This window comes from Balaenoptera physalus (genome assembly GCF_965194825.1).
Source record: "Balaenoptera physalus genome assembly, chromosome: 1".
Lineage (NCBI taxonomy): Eukaryota > Metazoa > Chordata > Mammalia > Artiodactyla > Balaenopteridae > Balaenoptera > Balaenoptera physalus.
In genome coordinates, this window is record NC_138882.1 from 142,654,965 (window position 1) to 142,675,571 (window position 20,607).

General features: G+C 40.8%; 1 protein-coding gene, 1 long non-coding RNA gene and 1 pseudogene across 9 annotated transcripts in view; 2 read left to right on the plus strand and 1 right to left on the minus strand.

Annotated features, from left to right (window-relative positions):
• Positions 1-1,646: 1,646 nt before the first annotated feature.
• Positions 1,647-2,147, plus strand: LOC309657081 (elongin-C pseudogene; annotated as a pseudogene). Its single transcript has one exon. The product of its transcript is annotated as an elongin-C pseudogene (transcript).
• Positions 2,148-5,266: 3,119 nt separating this feature from the next.
• Positions 5,267-7,605, minus strand: LOC309657151. Its single transcript, XR_014261673.1, has 2 exons — positions 7,482-7,605; positions 5,267-7,357 (listed from the first exon to the last, which is right to left on the minus strand). It is a non-coding gene; the product is annotated as an uncharacterized lncRNA (long non-coding RNA).
• Positions 7,606-7,954: 349 nt separating this feature from the next.
• Positions 7,955-20,607, plus strand: part of DOCK7 (dedicator of cytokinesis 7) — a 184,685-nt gene continuing 172,032 nt past the window's right edge. For 4 of the 7 annotated variants that reach the window (XM_082453122.1, XM_082453123.1, XM_082453125.1 and 1 more), the window contains exon 1: positions 7,955-8,131. In XM_082453122.1, coding sequence (XP_082309248.1) covers positions 8,094-8,131 — 38 coding nt within the window. In that variant the 5' untranslated portion in view covers positions 7,955-8,093. The remainder of the gene's footprint in view (positions 8,132-20,607) is intronic. The other 3 variants (XM_082453120.1, XM_082453121.1, XM_082453124.1) reach the window with 2 other exon arrangements.

Consider the following 20,607-nt stretch of genomic DNA (forward strand, 5'->3'; position numbering starts at 1 on the left):
CTTTTGCTAGTAGTTCTCACTGGCCTGGTCCATCTAATGGCTAAAGGGCATGGGAGCCCTACTGATATAATCCGTAGAGGCCAGCCTTCTGGAGCAGAGAGTAGGGTGGAGAGCGGTTCTGGAGGAACAAAGGGAAGATACCCAGAAAATAATACTTCTTACTATCACTTAATATATTTATGTGAACCATTCTAGCAAAGTATTGAAACTGCGAAGGGGATTGTGGGAGCCCACTGAATTTATAGCCGGTTGGTCAGAATTACAAGTGGTAACCTATGACTTGCAGCTGTCTTCTTAGGTGGGGGTAATCTTGAAGGATTGAGCTCTTAACTTGTGGGGTCTATGCAAAACCCAGGTAGGTTGTGTTAGAACTGAAATGAACTACAGACACCCAGCTGGTGTTTGGAGAGTTGGAGAATTGGTTGGTGTGGGGAAAAAAACTCCACATATTTGGTGTCAGAGTGTTGTGAATAAAATCAGCTCAAGATGTAATTCACATTCCATACAATGCACCCATTTAAAGTGTAAAATTTACATAGATTTTAGTATATTCACAGAGTTGTACAACCATCACGATTAATTATAGAACATTTTAATCACCCCCAAAAGAAACGTTAAAGCCATTAGCAGTCATTCTCCATTCTCCCTTTCTCTCAGCCCCTGGGAAGAACTAAACTACTTTCTGTCTCTATGGCTTTGTCTATTCCACACGTTTCATATAACTTGTGACCTTTTGTGTCTGGCTTCTCTCACTTAGCATAATGTTTTCAAGATCCATCCATGTTGTAGCATGTATCAGTGCTTTATTTCTTTTTATTGTCAAATAATATTCCATTGTATGGATATACCACATTTTATCCATTCGTCAGTTGATTGGCATTTGGGTTGTTTCCACTTTTTTGGCTATTGTGAACAATGCTGCTATAAACATTTCATGTGCAAGTTTTTGTGTGGACATATGTCTTCATTTCTCCTGGGTATATACCTAAGAATGGAATTTCTGTGTCACATGGTGACTCTATATTTAAACATGTTGAGGACCTGCTAGACCGTTTTCCAGAGTAGCTGCACCATTTTACATTCCCATCAGCAGTATAAGGGGGTTCCAATTTCTCCACATCCTCATCAACACTTATTAATATCTGTCCTTTTTTTTAAAAATATTTATTTATTTATTTATTTATGGCTGTGTTGGGTCTTCGTTTCTGTGCGAGGGCTTTCTCTAGTTGTGGCAAGTGGGGGCCACTCTTCATCGCGATGCGCGGGCCTCTCACTATCGCGGCCTCTCTTGTTGCGGAGCACAGGCTCCAGACGCGCAGGCTCAGTACTTGTGGCTCACGGGCCCAGTTGCTCCGCGGCATGTGGGATCTTCCCAGACCAGGGCTCGAACCCGTGTCCCCTGCATTAGCAGGCAGACTCTCAACCACTGCGCCATCAGGGAAGCCCAATATCTGTCCTTTTGATGCTAGTCATCCTAATGGGTGTGAAGTGATATTTCTCTGTAGTTTTGATTTGCATTTCCCTGATGGCTAATGATGTTGAACACTTTATTCATATGTGTATTGGCCATCTGCCTATCTTCTTTGGAGAAACGACTATTCAAATCGTTTCCTCATTTTAAAATTGGGGGGGGGGCGGCCCTGGTGTAGGGGCTGTGGCGGCCCTGGTGTAGGGGCTGTGGCGGTGCGCGTGGACCCGGTGCGGTGGCTGCGGTTGCTGCGGGGCTGACGAGAAACTACTAAAGTTCCTGTGGACGCAAAGTAGAATTTCATAAGAACATAATGGATGGAGAAGAGAAAACCTATGATGGCTGTGAGGGCCCTGATGCCATGTATGTCAAATTGATATCTTCGGATGGTCATGAATTTATTGTAAAAAGAGAACATGCTCTAACATCAGGAACAATAAAAGCCATGTTGAGTGGCCCAGGTCAATTTGCTGAGAACGAAACGAATGAAGTCAATTTTAGAGAGATCCCTTCACATGTGCTGTCAAAAGTATGCATGTATTTTACCTACAAGGTTCGCTACACTAACAGCTCCACGGAGATTCCTGAATTTCCAATTGCACCTGAAATTGCACTGGAACTGCTGATGGCTGCAAACTTCCTAGATTGTTAAATAAAATAAATTATAATAAACTGTTAACTTTTTTCAGTATTTAATACCTGTAGTTCAGTTAGTAATTTTTTCATATATAGCATGTTGCCTGTGTGCAATTGAACTTTAAAGTTCGTTGCAAAGCAGATTATCTTCTGTTCTTTTGCATAGCAATCAGAGTTGAAATTTGTTTGCTACATCAACAAATTAAGGACATTTTCACAAATTGAGAAATAAACAAATATGCCAATTCTTAGGTGGTTTTGCCTTATCCTTTGGACGTGATTTTTAAAGTTAGAGCAATGGTGATATAGTAAATGCTGAAATTTAGGCATAAATTCAACACGTTCTACAGGTAAATAATGGGGCTACATATTTTTATGTTTTTAGTGTTTTTTAAAAACCTATTCTGATCTTAGAGCTGTCATTAGCATTACTAGAGTTATGCAATTGCATATAATTGCATTATAAACATGTTTATAACTTAGCCAAAATATTGATTTTTATAACTGTCAAAGACATGAGAGTTGAAATTTCTTATGTGTCTTTTGATAAACTGCAGTATTGTTTAAAAAAAATAAAATCAATATAATTAGGTTATTTGTCTTTTTATTATTGATATATGAGTCGTTTATATATTCTAGACAGAAGTCTCTTATGAGACAAATGATTTGCAAAAATTTTCTCCCATTCTTTGGTTTGTTTTTTCATTTCCTTGATGGTGGTGTCTTTTGAAGCACAAAAGTTGTTAATTTTGATGATGTCCAATTCACCTTTTGTTGCTTGTGCTTTTATTCTATTTTTAATCTTTTAAAAATTCCTCGCTACTTATTTCTTGAAGGAACCAGGTCATTATGTCCTGTACAATTTACCATATTCTCATTTTTGCTAATTGCAACCCTAGGGTATTATTTAACATGTTCCCCCAACCCCTATATTTTCTATAGGCTCATAATTAGATCCAGAGGCTTGATCAGATTTGGGTTTAAACTTCTGACAGAAATATTTCATAGGTGGTACTGTATACATCCTAAACATCTCCTCTTTACATCACATGAGGAGGAATCCAGTGACTGATTGAATTTTTTGTGATGTTAAGATTAATCAGTGGATTCTGTTCTTACTGGCCTAACCCAACCATTTAAAATTCTCCAACAGGCTCTTATTTAATGGTTTATCAGCTATAATGTTTGGGTCAGTGCTGTCCAATAGAACTTTCTATGATGATGGAAATGTTCTATCTGTACACTGTCCAATATGGCAGCCTCTAATCACATGTGGCTATTGAGTACTTGAAATATGCCTAATACAACTGAAAAATGACTCAAATTTTAATTAACTTAAAAGTAAATGGTCACATGTGACAAGCGGTTAATGGATAGTACAGATCTAGATTCACTATTTCACCAGAGTCTACACTACCTCTGCATTTGTTAGCTCAAATTCTTCTAAAATAACTTTCCCTCATCAAATATGACTACCTTGGAATACAGCTCATTCAGAAGAGACATAACTTGAGCTTGTTTTTAAAGTGGGCACTGAGCCTACATTTCAGGCCATTTTGATTGGGGTAGGCTGGCCTTTGGGCCCTTCCCAGCTAAAGAACCATGAGGGGCATACATTCTGTTTTAGGAGGATTGTTAACTGTAGTCCCTGTGTCACTTGCAGGGGGTCTGTAATAGAAACTATTGGCGCTTCATACTTCTTCCCCACAGCTCATCTCTGATTTTAGCTGCAGCTATGGTGGACAGTTATGCACACGGATGGCTTCCTACCTGAAGCACCTACCATATCGCTCAGCTTTTTGCAGCATGGAGTGTGGGAGTAGTTAATGTCCCGAGGATCAGCCTTCAACCAAGGGTAGCTAAATACTCAACCTCACAGGGCCAATTCTGAAGTGCATACTAAACAGTTCTCCGGAGGGTGGCAGGCAGGATTAAGCTTTGTAGCCCACTGTGCTAACACTCAATAATGCCCCCTTTACCGGCTTTCTCTTCTCTAGTCGACTCTCTCTACTCCCTCTCTCCAGCTTCTAGGATCTCTTCCCTAATAAACTGCCTGCTTCCAAGTTGTGTCTCAAGCTCTGCTTTGGGGGAAATGTAAATTAGGGCAGGATCTCAAAATACTTTAGTCCATGGCATTAATTCACTCAGAAATATTTACTGAGTGATTATAATGTATCGGGCAGTGTGTTAGATACTGAAAATACGATGGTGAACAGGAGATCAAGTGTGATGGCGTACATGGATAAATGGGCAATAATTGAATAATGTATCAAGCATTATAACAGGGTAAACATGGGTGCTATTAGTTGTGAAGCGTGGCCAGGTTTAGGATCCCTGAATTGTCCCTTGCAAAAATCCCATTTGCTAGGTAGTAGGGGAGAGTGAATGACAGAGGACAAGGCAGCCAAAGCATCCCTAGCTTGGACTTTGTGCCCAACTCCCAGGCTTCAGTTTGGGACTGAGGTAAGCCTAAGTGGCATGGCTGAGTCCTCCCTTCCTCCAGGCCACTACTTTGGCCCTCCTAGAGCCTTCATTGGAGGGAGCCCCATGTTGCTCTTATTGCATGAATCCAGTAGTGCTTCACAAAAGCTCAAGCCTGAAAAAAAGAAAGCACTCCCTAACCACCCGCCCCAGAAATCTCCAAAGAGAATACATTCTGCCCGCAAAGCCAGAATTTTATTCCTTACGACACAAAAACTGCCCGTTTGTACTGTGGCCTTAGAACCTTGACCTTGCCACAACCATTACGCTCCTTAGTGCTATATTAAAGGTGGAAACTTGAGCCCAATAAAAGTTAAAAATTGAAACGAATGTGACTTTCCTCCCTTTTTTCTTTTTTCCTGCTGTATCCCTAAGTTTTCTGCTTGAAGGACTTTAGAACACTGTGTACATCTAGTGAGAAAAGTGTCCTGAGGCTTTCTCACCTAAAACTAACTATTTTAAGGCTATTCAGCCAAGTTGGTCCTGGCCCTTGGTAATTCCTTTGCCAGTATCTTTCTATCAGTGGGGAACTTGGGTTCTGAATTCCAGTCAATGGCTGGGCCATTGGTGCTCCCAGAGTTCCAATGAGCCTCTCCACAAAGTTTTAACTGGGTTAAACATGGAGTTAAACTCCATCCAGTTTTCTCCACCTCATATGAAATGAACATCTTGTCTTCACCTGATGCTGAGAACTGATACTATCTAGAACTTATACGTAGCTTCTTGAATTTTTCCTGTTTTAGCACTAATTTTTCCTGTTTGCTAATGACAGGAAAACCCAACTCAAATTAGCTTAAGCAAAAACAAAACAGAAACAAAACAAGGCACCCCTCCCCCTAGCACTTTATCAGTTCATGTTACTGCAAAGTCCAAGGCTCAAGTAATGTTATAAGGAGTCTTTTTCCATCTTTTGCTCTCCTCTCTGCTGTGTTTGGCTTCACTCGCAGGCAGGTCTTCTTTAAATGGAGGCCACTAGTACAGCAAATGCAAATTTTACTTTTGATTGGGCCCAACAGTCTTGGCTTGACTCATGTGCCTACCCCTAAACCAGTTACAGAAGCCAGGGGAATGTGCTGCTCGGCTTGGCCAGGCCTAGGCCAATGCTCATCCTTGAAACTGGGCTGGGGGAATTTGCTCCATAGAAGTGTGGTGATTGAGACTGGTGGATTGAGACCTGTGTGTGGGCTGTATGTGCGGGTGTGCACACACACACAGTGGGTAGTGTGGGGAGCATGGACGCCGGTCAGCCAAAACAATTCCCCTCTCAGTCCCTCTGTTGAGCTCCACACATATCCCTGAGACTGGACTCCTGTGGGACATGGATACCTGCCCACACTGGACTTGTCTGTGACGTCAGCTGTTCCCCAGAGGTGGGGACCACCATTCTTGCTTGAAGTATTCCCCAGACTCTGTCTAGCCTGCTTACAGCTTGTCCTCTTCCTGCTCTAAATGTTCCCACCAAGCTGCACAGTGCACGCAATGTCCTTTCAGACACTTTGGCAACTAGTGAGTCATGTACACAAAGAACCATTCAAAGTAAAATGTGGTCATTTCTCTGAGAGAGTAGTGAAAAGATGTTTGGAGAGCAGAGATAAAGGCATATAACATCTGGCTGGGAGCATGAGAGCAGACCAACGATTCAGCGACTATCAAGCACCCAGGACAAGCTTAAGGGTAGGATGAATAATGATAATAACAGTGATAATAATAACAGCAGCTAATATGTATAGTACTTAACCATATGCCAGGCCCTGTTCTAAGAACTGTGTGTGAATTAACTCAATGAATCCTCATAATACTCTTTCAAGTAGGTACAATTATTACCCTGTTTTAGAGTTGAGGTTAAGTAACTTGCTCAAGGTCACATAGTAAGGAGGTGGCAGCATAAGATTGGGTTCCTATCATGGAGGGTCTTAAAGGCCAGCATACAGTGTTAGCCTTGACATGTAGTTCTTTGAGTAGCTGTTTCATGTTTCCCAATGGACTCAAACATCCTGAGAACAGCACTTTGTACTACACTTGGCAAGAAGCTACATATGTACCTCTTTGAATAGACCACCTTTACTGGAATGAGCATTGTTACACAAAATAAATGAAGTCTTCCACACTGGTTAGAGCACTGTGGATCTGACAGGAAGTTATGGATCTGACTAATTGAGGCTTTCACCTCTGACTCAATGTGTGACTCTGGGCAAATGAACTAATGGCTCCATGCTGCTGACTTTCTAACTGTAAAAGAGAGGAAAAGAAGTATCCAACATACTTCACAAGGACACAGCAAGACCATAATAAATAAATAAATAAATAAATAAATACACATATTAAATTCTTGCAACACTTAAGAGAAAGGTACTAAAGAAACCAAGGTATTTTTCTTAGTTTCACCGTAACATGAGTAATCAGCAAATATGCATTAGGAGCCAAACACATTAGACACTGGGATTACAACAGAATAATGAAACATGATTTCTGCTAATCCCTGTTTTATAGGATTTGATGGGCAAGATCAGTTTGATTGGTAAATATACAGATTACTTAACAGAATATCAAAATGGTAAAGTACATTAGCGCTCATCTGGTTCAACATATATATACATGAAAAATGAGATTCAAAAGGGATACGTAGTAGTCTCAGGAAGAGTGTTACTAACGGGGAAACACGTGTCTTCAAAGAAAAGGCTTGGGCTCAGGGTTTGAACTTCGGTTGAAGAGGTTACCATCTGTGTGACCCGGGGCCAGTCACTTAGTTTCTCTGAACCAAATTCCTTTTCTCTAAAATGAGGATAATAATTTACTTCCAAGAGCTGTTGTGAAGATTAAGTAAAATCATGCATGCATGTAAAACTTTAATCCAGTGCCTGGCTTAGCACCACAAGTCAACTATTATTATCGTTACCTCTGCAGGAGAAAGCTCTTTTCTGGCTCTTTTTCTGTAAGAAAAAACCAATCACAAGGTCGCAGCAGAACAGAAAGTGCTTTCAACTACTCGGAGATGGGTGCTGCAGGAACGTGGACCCAGCCATCCCGGGCGGCAAAGTACAGCCGCCTTGGCAAAGCCCATCTTCCATTTCCTTCCGTTCCTTTTCGGGAGAGCCAGGCTCCCCCCCCCACGAGCTCGGTTATCTTATTCTCTTGCTTCGCCAGGTCGCTGGCCCCTCTCTAGCTTCTCTTTGCGTCCTCTCGGTCATGCGGGCCCCGCGGCAGCCGGGAGGCCAGAGCCTGCGGCTCGCTCCCTCCACGCCCCAGTCTTCCTCTTCGCTTCCGTGGGCCGCAGCTGCGTTCCGAAGCCAGGGTTCCCGAGGGGATTGACGCGCTGGGGGGGAGGAGCGGTTTCTTGCTGCGCGCCTCTCAGGAGCATTACGGCCGGGCTCGTTCCCGGCTCCGGCCGCCAGCCCCAGCCTCCCGGGTCCGGAGCAGGGACTGGCGGAGGCGGCGAAGGAGGGAGCGCGAGTGAGGAGGCACGCGCCCGCCCGTCCGCGCCCAGACCGCCGCAGCCGCCTTAGCAGCCATGGCCGAACGCCGCGCCTTTGCCCAGAAGATCAGTAGGTAAATCTGGGGCGTGGGGCGCGCCGCCGTAGCCGGGGGAAGAGTCGGAGAGTCCTCCCGGCCCGGGCCTAGGAGGCGGGTGGGTGTGGCGACGCGGACGCCGGGATCCCGCGGCCTGGTCGGCCGCTGGGCGGAGGAGCGGAGGGGGTTCGCGGCGGCCGCCGAGGCCTGGCGCCGCCCTCCGAACCCGGCCTTTAGCCCGCGCCTAGTCCAGGGGCACTGAGAGCCCCGTGCGCCCGCCTCCGCCGGCTCCTCGGGCCCCCGGGCCTGGAGTTCGCGGCGGCTTATTGAAGGGCGGGCGGGGGAAGCTCGTCGGCCGGGCGCTCGGCGCTTCCCAAATTCTTTGTGTCCCCACCCCCGGGCTGGCCGGGGCCCTTTCCCTCTCCCTCTCCCCGCCCACCCCCGTTGCCCCTCTGGAGGGTGCGGGGGTCCGCCCTCGTCTCCACCCCAACAAAAGATTCGGCGCGCGGCGGGCTCCCGGCCGGTGCGAGGCCGCCCCTTCTTCAAGCCTCTCACCCTTCCCAGAAATCTGACAGGAATCCTCTTTGCACCCAGGGGTCCAATTCAGAGTGGGCTCGTGCACCCAGAATCGAAAACGTACGGCCTAAATGAAAAGTTGAGAGCTTGTGGTCTGCACCTTCGGTGTCCAGCTGCCCGATCTGACGAATTGTAGGCTGGAGCTTGATCCTAGTAGCGTGTGAATGTAAACTGCGCCTGTGTTTTTCATAGCTCCAGAGGAAGATGGATGATAGGCAGTGTTCTTTATACACCGGCCCTTTGACTCGTGCTTTAGGAGTCTAGCAATGAGCAAGCGATCAAGGTTGAGGTTTCTGAGCTTTTCACCTACTTGGGGTGGGGAAGTTGCCACCTTCCCCCCCCTAAAACTAAAAATTGAATTACGGTGGAGGATTCTAATATTTGTAGACTTTCATTGTGGAATATATCAGTGTGTATGACACTAGACATTTTTTGTGTAATAAGACCATATTTCTGTTAATCTGAAGTCCTAAGAGAAGAAAGAAACATTCGAATGTATTACTTTTTAGACAATTGTATTTCTGTGACTCTGGATCTTTTTAGTTTGCTGATGTTTATTAAAGATTTTTGGACCTACCAAACAGGTCGTTTCTTAACTGCTTGAACTTCCATAGTGTTACTCTATTTTGGCACTTTTTCATTTAAAACTAACATCTCTTTCATTTAAGCTTTGTGCTTTTTTTTTTTTTTTTCTTTCGAGCTTTAAAACACATATTTCATTTTCTCCTTAAGAGACAAAATAGCAAGTGCTTAAAAGCATAAGCTCAGACTGTGACCACGGGCTTAAATCCTGACTCTTATTTTCTAAGTTGGCACCTTGGCCAAATTGTTTAAGTTCTCTTAAGCTTTACTTGTCTGGAAAATGGGTAAAAAAAAATGGTACCCAGCTCATAGAGTTGTTGTGAACATTAAACGGAATAATTTGTGTAAAGGGTTTAGTACAGTGTATGGCCTTTACTAGCTCTCACGGAACACTTAACAATAATTAGTATAACCTAGGGAGCTGTGATAGACTTAATAGGAAATTCTTACTTTTGTTCTTTAAAAAAATTTTTTTTGTAAAATAATGGTTTTGTTTCTGAAGGCAGTGCCATTTAAAAATAAATGTATTACTTGACATGCATGCTTAGTATTAATTTCTCTTAAATAGAACCAAAAGCTTATCTCTGAGAACATTGTGCTGATCAAGAAAGTGCACATTGGGGAGTTAGGTGTGAAATACATACAATGTCTGTTCTCCATTCATGGAATTTGTTCTCAGATAGGACATGACAAAACACAAGAAAAAAAGATAACCAGTTTTGCAAAACAACAAAAAAATTCAAATTAGTATAGCCATGTAAAGTTATAAAAGTAAGTAAGGCAATGGAAATGAAGAGACATGCATTGATTGGAGAGATACTTAGGACGTAGGCATGGCAGTGATTGATGACTGCTTGGATAAGGAAGGTGAGGAAGACTGAAGAGTCTGGGAGGACATCCAAGTTTCTGACTTGGGCAACCAGGATGGAGGCAGTTGTTGAGATAAGGGAGGACAGGAGGAAGAATGGGTGTGAGGGTGGGAAATGAGGTGGGATGGAGATGATGATTCAGTTTTGGACATGTAGATTTTGAGGTGCTCATGGAGCATTCAAAGAGAAGTGTCTATGAGGCTGTTGGTACAGGTTTAAGGTGCAGAAGAGAGATTGGGTTGGAGATCTAGATTTGGGAGTCATCAGCAAGTAGATTGTAATTAAAGCCAGAGGAGTAGATGAGATAGTTGAGGAGGAATGCACAGGCTTAATCTGGATGGAAGACCAAGGACAGAACTGCTATAGATGATGAATTATTATCTGCTTATTGTGAATGAAAGGTACTTTCCTCCAAGTTACCAAATATGGCTGAATAATACCTCTGAATAAATTCTTGTTCTGCTTCTTAGTTTCCTGCTGGGGGAAGTATAGCACAACTCTGGAGACAGACTGCCTGGTTTGACATCCTAGCACTGCCCCCCATTGTGTAAACTTGGGCGAGTTACTTCCCCTCACTTTTGCCTCATTTTCCCTATCTATAAAATGGGGTTAATAGTAGGATTCACCTTATAGGATTGTTGTAAGGATTAAATAAATCCATACGTATAAAACGCTTATGACAGTGCTTTTTAGATAATAAGTGCACAGTAAGTATCACTATTTTTTTTTATTATTACAGGATTTATAATATGGCCTAGGACTATTATTTGGAAGTAATAATCCTTTTTGTGATATACCTGTATGAACTTTGTTGCTCTGTGAAAAGCCTGTTGCTACTGGAAAACTTATTTTTCTTTTTTAAAGCTTTATGATTTTTCAGAAACCTTTACTTTGAAAAGAATTATACTGATTTCTTTTCTGGCTCAGTTATTTCCTAGTCCTTTGCATTTAGTGCTGTTATTTTTTGAGGCTGTGATTTGGTGATTTCTCAAAGCTCTTTATTCTGCATCACTGATTGTGCTACTAACCTTGGCTCATCATAGAAAAGCAGACTTCATGTCAAGTATTGCCTCTTGTCTGTTCTCCCTACATTTATGTATGTATGTATGGCTGCGTTGGATCTTTGTTGCTCTGCGTGGGCTTTCTCTAGTTGTGGTGAGCGGGGGCTATTCTTTGTTGCGGTGCACAGGCTTTTCATTGCAGTGGCTTCTCTTGGTGTAGAGCACAGGCTCTAGGCGCACGGGCTTCAGTAGTTGTGGCATGCAGGCTCAGTAGTTGTGGCACATGGGTTTAGTTGCTCCGTGGCATGTGGGATCTTCCCGGACCAGGGATCGAACTCATGTCCCCTGCATTGGCAGGCGGATTCTTAACTACTGAGCCTCCAGGGAAGTCCCTGTTCTCCCTACTTTTTGAGGACAAGGCATATGCCTTGTTAACCTTTGTAATCACGCCCTAGTGTATAATAGGTACAATTTATGGAATGTTGATTGTAGATAAATGATCTAGGATTTTGTTTGGATTATTTTGTCATATCACTTGATACTCAGCTGTAATGAAGAACATTTGTGTATACTTAAAACACTTTTTACCACATTCTCATCTTCATAACCCAGAGGGCAGAATAACATAGTAAAGAAGGTAGGCTCTAGGTCACATCACCCAGGTTGAAATTCTACCTATACCAAGTAATAGCTGTGTAATTCTGGGCAGTTGATCTTAACCTCTTTGTCTTGGTTTGCTCATCAGTAAAGTGGAGCTAAAAACCTCTGTAGGGTTAATTTAAGAATTAAATGAGATAATACATGTAAGACACTTAGAAATGTGCCTGAAACATAATAAGCATTCAAAAAATGTTAGCTGCTGCTATTATTCCTATATTATTTACTGTTATTTATTTATTTGTTTATTTTTATTGGGATATAGTTGTTTTAAAATGTTGTGTTAGTTTCTACTGTACAGTGGAGTTCCCTGTGCTATACAGCAGGTTCTTATTAGTTATCTATTTTATACATATTAGTGTATATATGTCAATCCCAATCTCCCAGTTCATCCCCCCCCCCCAACTTTCCCCCCTTGGTGTCCATACGTTTGTTCTCTACATCTGTGTCTCTATTTCTGCCTTGCAGACCGCTTCATCTGTACCATTTTTCTAGGTTCCACATATATGCGTTAATATATGATATCTGTTTTTCTCTTTCTGACTTACTTCACTCTGTATGACAGTCTCTAGATCCATCCACGTCTCTGCAAATGACCCAATTTCGTTCCTTTTTGTGGCTGAGTAATATTCCATTGTATATATGTACCACATCTTCTTTATCCACTCCTCTGTTGATGGACATTTAGGTGGCTTCCATGTCCTGGTTATTGTAAATAGTGCTGCAGTGAACATTGGGGTGCATGTGTCTTTTTGAATTATGGTTATTTACTGTTATTTATTATTCCCATAATCCAGATGCAGAACTGAGGCCTACTGAGAATGAGATTATTTGCCTTAATTGAGGCTCAAACCCTAGTCCTCTGATTTCAGATCTTAAATTATTATTATTCGACTGTATTTTTTTGCTGCAAAATATTTTCTTCTGTGGTAGTTCTAGATTTTCTAATAGTGCTGCTATTAGTATACCAGAAGTTACCCTTGTTTTTTTAATCTTTGTTAATTTCATATCATTTTGCTGCCTAAGGAGCAGAATTTAATGAAAGGCTTTCATCAGATCTTTATTTCCGAGGAAAATCTTACATGAGTAGGATTTCCTGGATATAGGCTTATTTATAACCTCAATTGTTTTTAGTCTTGAATCTGTTCATAACTCTGGCTGAATAGGCCCAATCTTTTAATCTACTTTGTTCAATTCATAATCTCACTCCTGATCAAAGTAAATCCTTTCCACATAGTATCAACTATTTCAGTGCTGCCTGTTTCATAACTTTGGACACATATACCACTTCCCTGACCTTCTGTTGTACTCATCTCACTAACTGTTAATGCTGAATGTCTAACCTATTTCTTGCTCCTGAGCTGCAGAGTAGTGTTAGAGGGAGACTAGAATAGTCCAGAGTTGATCTTTTTTTTAAAAAAAAAAATTTTATTTATTTGGTTGTGCCGGGTCTTAGTTGTGGCAGGCGGGCTCCTCAGTTGCAGCAGGCAGGCTCCTCAGTTGTGGCAGGCGGGCTCCTTAGTTGCGGCACGTGGGCTCCTCAGTTGTGGTATGCAAACTCTTAGTTGTGGCATGCATGTGGGATCTAGTTCCCTGACCAGGGATGGAACCCAGGCCCCCTGCACTGGGAGCGCAGAGTCTCATCCACTGTGCCACCAGGGAAGTCCCCAGAGTTGATCTTTTATTAATTAATGTCTTATCATTTGAAATGAGGCTTATTCCAAATAATTTCTCTTATTTATCATCTTTGTTTCCCTACCCCATCTTTTACCGAAAAGTTTGGGACCATACCACTTGAGTCCTTCATTTTAACCTCAGCATATGACTGTCCCGACATATCGTTCAACTCTTGAGAATTAGGAAAATTTCACTTTTTTCTTTTGTTCATCACTGATTTCATGAGGTACAGTTTTTTTTTCTTTTTCTTTTTAACTTTCCCATGCTTGCCCTCCTTTCCCCTTTCCCCCTATTTTTCTACTGCTTTTCAGAGCTCTTTGAGGGCTGGTCTAGGTCTTTTTATCTCCAGTGCTTAGCACAGAAACTGTGTAAACTGGACGCATAAGAAGTGTAGGAATGAACACCACCCTGCCACCTTGGAGCATCTTTCATTGCCTCACAACAAGGTCATGGCTGATCTAGTCCCTCCCTCCTCTAATTCAAACGTGTTACAAATGAAGTCTCCCTAAAACACAGCTTTTATCATGGCATTCTTATGTTCAAAAATATAAACGTAGTGGCTTCTTATGGGGTTAAATCCAAACTCCTGCTTGCATTTTAGTCATCTATAATCTGGTCCTTCTCTTGTTGCTTATTCTCTAGCTTACATTTTGGACTAGTCAGTCTGGTGTTTTCACTTTACCCCCACAAATGCTCTGCTCATTTCCATCTCTATAACTGTTCTGTTGTTTTTTTTTATATATCCTGCCTCTCCTTTTCTAAATCTTACCCTTTGCTTCAGAGCACTCCAAGCTGCTGTCCTGACATTTGGGATAACCATTTCCTTGCTTTTCTTTATTTTTACTACCTATGAATGCATCCCTAAGCAATATAATTTTTTATTTTTGAATTCATTTAAATAGAATCATACTGTATGTTTGTCTGCTTTTCTGTCTTACTTCTTTTGCTCAAAATTATATCTGTGAGATTCAGCCATGATGTTACAAGCAGTTGAAGTTCATTCATTTTCATTGCTTTATATTATTTCATTGTATAAATATACGACAATTTTCCATTCTACAGTAGATGGACATTTGGGTTGTTTCCAGTTTTTGACTATTAGAAACAGTGTTGCTATGAGCATTCCTATACATATACTCTGGTACATATGTTCATGAGTTTTTCTATGGTACGCTCAGGTGTGGAATTGCTGGGTTTTTATTGCTTGTCCTAGCAGTTTTATTTATCATCAAGTTTATTAGGCAATGCCAAACTGTTTTCTAAGATAGTTGTGGAAATTTACACTCCCACAATGTTGCTTTGCATAGTTACCATCACTTGGTATTGCCAACTTTTTCATTTTGCCTATCTGGTGGATGCGTGATGCTATCTTATTGTAAAAGTTTTAGTACATATTTACTTGATAACTAATGAGATTGAGCCCTGTTTTGTATGTTTATTGACCATTTGAATTTACTCTTTTGTAAGTTACCTAATTAAATAGTTTGCCATTTTCCTTCCTTGTTTTTTCCCTTTGGATTGTCTTTTTCTTATTGATTTGTGTGAGAACTTTATATGTATTCAGTAGATTAATCATTTATTGATTATATGTTTTGCAAATATCTTTTCCTACACTGTGGTTTGTTTTTTAATCCTTTTTATAGAGTCTTTTACTTTTTTTTTTTTTTCTTTTTTGGGCTGCACGTTGTGGCATGTGGGATCTTAGTTCCCTGACCAGGGATCGAACCTGGGCCTCCTGCAGTGGAAGTGTGGAGTCTTAACCACTGGGCAGCCAGGGAAGTCCAAAATGGAGTCTTTTGAAAACTAAGTTTTAATGCAGTATATCAGGATTTTTTTTTTAATATTTAGTATTTTGGGGGTCTTGTTTAAGAAATATTTTATTCTCTGAGGTCATTAAGATATTCATCTGATTTATAATAAACTTTGTAACTACCTCCTTTGTGTTTAGGTTTATATTCCACCTGGACTTGATATGTGTATGGTGTGAAATTTTAATTTTTTCAGAATGGATTCTCCTTTCCCCGTTGATCTGTCCTGCCATGTCTATAATAGATGTGTGTGTCCTTATTTGTGGGTCTTTTAATGGGCTCTCTATTTTGTCCCAGTGGTCTGGTTATACATCTTTTCACTAATTATAAACAATTTTCATTATAATAAGTTTTGGAATTTGGTAGAATATCTCCTCCCAACTTAAAAAAAAGTGTCTTAGCTGCTCTTAGCTTTTTGAATTTCCATGTATATTTTAGAATCTACCAAAAACAAACAAAAAACTCCCAAATCCTATTAGAATTTGATTGGGATTGCATTGACTCTGTACATCAATTTGGGGGAGAAATGACATTCTTATAATACTGATTCATGGTTGTGGTGTATCTCTCCATTTATTTAGGTCTTCTTTATATCACACAATGAAATTTTGTAGTTTTCTCTGTAAGGTTCTTGCATATCTTTTGTTAGATTTATCCTTAGGTATATAACAATTTTGTATCAGCTATATACCTTGCTAAACTCTTGTTAAATCTAAGAATGTATCTGTGGATTCCTTTGTATTTTCTTTTTCTTTTTTTAAAAATTTTTACCAAAGTTTAATAATAATCCTTGATTCTTCAAAATGGGCACAGGCTTTTCAACTCTGGACAGTCCTCAGGTTACACAATAGCTTTGTGGGACTGATTCAACCAGAACTATTATGCTTTCTCAGGAAAACACAAGGTCAGTCTTTTTTAGGAGACCTTATATTCCAGCTCCATACTTGAGAAACTCCTGGTACAGGATAGACTGAACAAAAGCTGAGGGGGAAGATCAGGCTGCAGTCAACCTACTTACTCTCCTGTGGCCTTTATATTTTCCATGTAGACAGCCGTATCATCTGAAAATCAAGAATTTTTGTTTTATCTTTTCCAAACCTTGTAACTGATTTATTTTTTTGTGTTTGTCTGCAGGCTATTACCTTGCATTACTGTACAGATTTTTACTACCATTTCTATTCAACATTGTGTTAATATTGAACATCCTCATTTTGTTTATAATCTCAAAGGGAAAACTTTCTGTGTTTCACTTAATATTAGGCCTGGTGATTACTGTAGGTTTTTTGTAGGTACTCTTTTCGTCTGGGTTCCCTAGAAAATAGAGACTGAAACAAGGATTAAGAGTTGAGGCTTGGACTTCCCTGGTGTCACAGTGGTTAGGAATCCGCCTGCCAATGCAGGGGACACGGGTTCGAACCCTGGTCTGGGAAGATCCCACAGGCCGCGGAGCAACTAAGCCAATGCGCCACAACTACTCAGCCTGAGCTCTAGAGCCCGTGAGCCACAACTACTGAAGCCCGTATGCCGCAACTACTGAGCCCGCATGCTGCAACTACTGAAGCCTGAGCGCCTAGAGCCCATGCTCCACAACAAGAGAAGCCACCGCAATGAGAAGCCTACGCACTGCAATGAAGAGTGGCCCCTGCTCGCCGCAACTAGAGAAAGCCCGTGCACACACAGCAACGAAGACCCAATGCAGCCAAAAAAAAAAAAAAAAAAAAAAATTGAGGTTTTTTCTGAGAGGCATAATCCCAGGGCATTAAAAGAGAAGAGGGAGGTGAAGAGAAGGATAGGAAACAATGTAAGGTGATACCTTATCTTGTTGGCCACTGCTTCACGAAGAGCTAGAGAGAGATCGTTTGCCAGGTGTGCATGCTTGGCCACACAGGATATCTTTAGACAGAGGAACAGTTCCTTAGATGTGTAGATGGGACTGTGGAAGAAGAGGAAATTTATCTACCTGCTTTTCTCCTGCATCCTGTTTTCCATTAGTCAATTCAGTCTCCACAGAGAGTTAGTTCCCTTTAGTTTCCGGGATGGATCTTTTGGGCCCCTTTGGCAACCGCTTGAAATGTCTCTTCTTTTTCAGTGGCCTTTTACAGAAGGGACTTTTTGGTTGCAAGTGACAGAAACTCAAATCAGATTAATTTGCACATATAAAAAAGTGCTGACTCATATAACTGAGTACATTGGGTCCAGGGATACAGGTGATGTTAGCAGGCCTCTTATCTTCATGTCTTGGCTAGATTTTCCACAAAATTGTAACAAAATGGTTACAATGAGAATTGACAGCCCCAGGCTCAAATCCTACAAGTTTAGTTGTGGCAGAAAAGATCCAGGAACTCAGTTATTGGTCTGGCTTGGATCACATGTCCTTCCTTGAACCAATTACTGTGTTTAGGGATATAGGGGATTCTGGCCAGTCCTGGGTCATATGTCCTGTATGGTTTGGGGGAGAGATGTGATGGTGTCAGCAACACCCAATCTCAAGGAATGAGTTCCTTATCAAAAAGGAGTTTCTAACCAAAAGAAGGAGGGTCAGAGTGCTGGTCCCCAAAACAACTGATATTCTTTAAAATTAGTCATTTGAAGTTGTGTAGCATCACTATAATCATTTAAATATATAGCTGTGTAGTCAGCTCTACTACCTGCTAAAATTTAAATGTAACTGGTGAAATACAAAAAGCAAACAAAACCAGGTTAACCTGATGCCAGCTGTGGATCCCCTGTCTCTTAACTTTGTTAAGTTGAGCTGTCACCTTAATGCCAACTCAGCGCCTCCCAAGGAGGTCTACTTGGTTCTTGTTTTTTGGCTTTCCCATGCTTCTTTCTGAACCTGCACTGCTGCATCATCATGAGGTGTTCCATGTTTGTCCTGTGACACCAGAAAACTGAACTCCTTCACTCATATCAGTCTTTTAATGATTTTCATAAACTTTGCTAAAGATAGAGGGATGGTGGTAAGGAGCCTCAGAGTCCAAAACTTTCTTAGTGACTCCACTCCAACTCTCCTCTTTTTCCTGTCACCATCATTCTTTCTCTGACTATAAGCAATTTCTTACCCTTATCTTCACAGAGTAGTTCCAACCATATCCAAGCTCTTTTTGTTTTTTAAAAAGACCACTTTATAGAGGTATACTTTACATACCGTACAGTTAATTCATTTTAAGTGTACCATTCAGTGATTTTTAGGAAATTTATGAAGTTGTGAAACCATCACCCACAATCCTGTTTTAGAGCATTTTCATCCCCCCCAGAACCCGTTGTGCCAGTTTGTAGTCACTCCCTAGTTCCACTCCAAGCCCCAGGCAACCACTAATATACTTTATGTCTGTCTCTCTCTCTCTAGATTTGCCTTTTCTGAACATACCATATAAATGGAATTATACAGTATGTGGCCTTTTGTGTCTGACTTCCTTCACTTAGCATAACATTTCAAGGTTTGTCAAGTAGTAGCATGTATCAGTACTTGTGAAGTGGCATTTCATTATGGTTTTGATTTGCATTTACCTAATGATTAGTGATGTTTTTCTTGTGCTTATTAACCATTTACATATCTTATTGGTGAAATATCTATTAAAATCTTCTGCTCATTTTTAAATTAGATTATCTTGTTTTTGAGTTGTAAGAGTTCTTTATATGTTTTAGATACAGGCCCTTTATTAGATATATGATTGGCAAATATTTTCTCCCTGTCTGATTTGCTTTTTTATTTTCTTAATGGTGAATTTTGAAGCACAAAGATTTACATTTTGATGAAGTCCAATTTATTAATTTTTTTCTTTTTATGGATCATGATTTTGGTGTTGTTATCTAAGACTCTGCTTAATTCATACTCAAGAAGATTTCCTTCTCTGTTTTCTTCTAGAAGTTTTTATAGTTTTAGCTCTTACTTTTGGTTTATGATCCATTTTGCATTAATTTTTATGCATAGTGTGAGAAGGGGTCTAAATTCATCTTTTGTATACGAATGTTCAGTTGTTGTAACACTCTTTGTTGAAAAGACTGTCCTCTTATCATTGAATTACCTTGATACCTTGTTAAAAATCATTGATCTGTATGTCTGTCCTTACAGTATCAAACTGTTCTGATTACTCTCATTTTACAGAAAAATTTGATAGCTGGAAGTGTAAGTCCTTCAACTTTTTTCTTCTTTTTCAAAATTGTTTTGCCTATTCTGGATTTTTTGCATTTCTGTAAACATTTTAGGATCAGTATCAACATGAATTTTACCAATTTCTGCAAATATTCTTTTGGGGTTTTGACAGGGATTACATTCAATCTGTAGATTAGTTTGGGGAGAATTGCCATCAACAATATTAAGTCTTCAAATCCACGAACACAGGGCTTCCCTGGTAGCGCAGTGGTTAAGAATTTGCCTGCCAATGCAGGGGACATGAGTTCGATCCCTGGTCCGGGAAGATCCCACATGCCGCGGAGCAGCTAAGCCCCTGCGCCACAACTACTGAGCCTGCACGCTAGAGCCCGTGAGCCACAACTACTGAGCACGCATGCCACAACTACTGAAGCTCGTGCGCCTAGAGCCCATGCTCCGCAACAAGAGAAGCCACCGCTCACCGCAACTGGAGAAAAGCCCGCGTGCGGCAACAAAGACCCAGTGCAGCCAAAAAAAAAAAAAAAAATTAAATAAGTAAATTTTTTAAAAATCCATGAACACAGACTGTCTCTTCATTTATTTCGAGCTTTTTTGATTTCTCTTAGTAAAGTTTTAAAGTTTTCAGTGTGCAAGTCTTATACTTCTTTTGTTAAATCTATTTCTAAGTATTTTATTGTTTTTGATGCTATCATGAGTGGAATTAAAGAATTATTTTTGGTTTGTTTGTTGCTAGTTTATAGAAATACAATTGATTTTTGAATATTGAATTTGTATCTTCTGACCTTCCTGAACTCATTTATTAGTTCTAGTAATTTTTGGTGGATTCCTTAAGATTTTCTGCCTACAGGATATATTGTCTGTGCGTAAAGATAGTTTTATTTCTTCCTTTCCAATCTTAATGCCTTTAATTTCTTCCCTTTCCTTCCCTCCTTCCCTCCCTCCTTTCCTCCCTTTCCTTTCTTCCTCCTTCCCTCCCTTTCCTTCCCCCCTCTCTTCCTTCTCTCCATTTTTCCTTCCTTCCTTCCCATATTCCACTGGCTGGATCCTGCAGTGTAGTGTTGAATAGAAGTGGTGAGAGTACATATCCTTGCTTTCTTTCCCATCTAAGGAGGAAAGCATTACACCATTAAGTATGATGTTATCTGTAGGCAGATGCTGTAGGAAAGGGAAGGAGGGGATGAAAATTTGAGAAGTATTTAAGACTTAGGATGAACAGAGTTTAGCAACT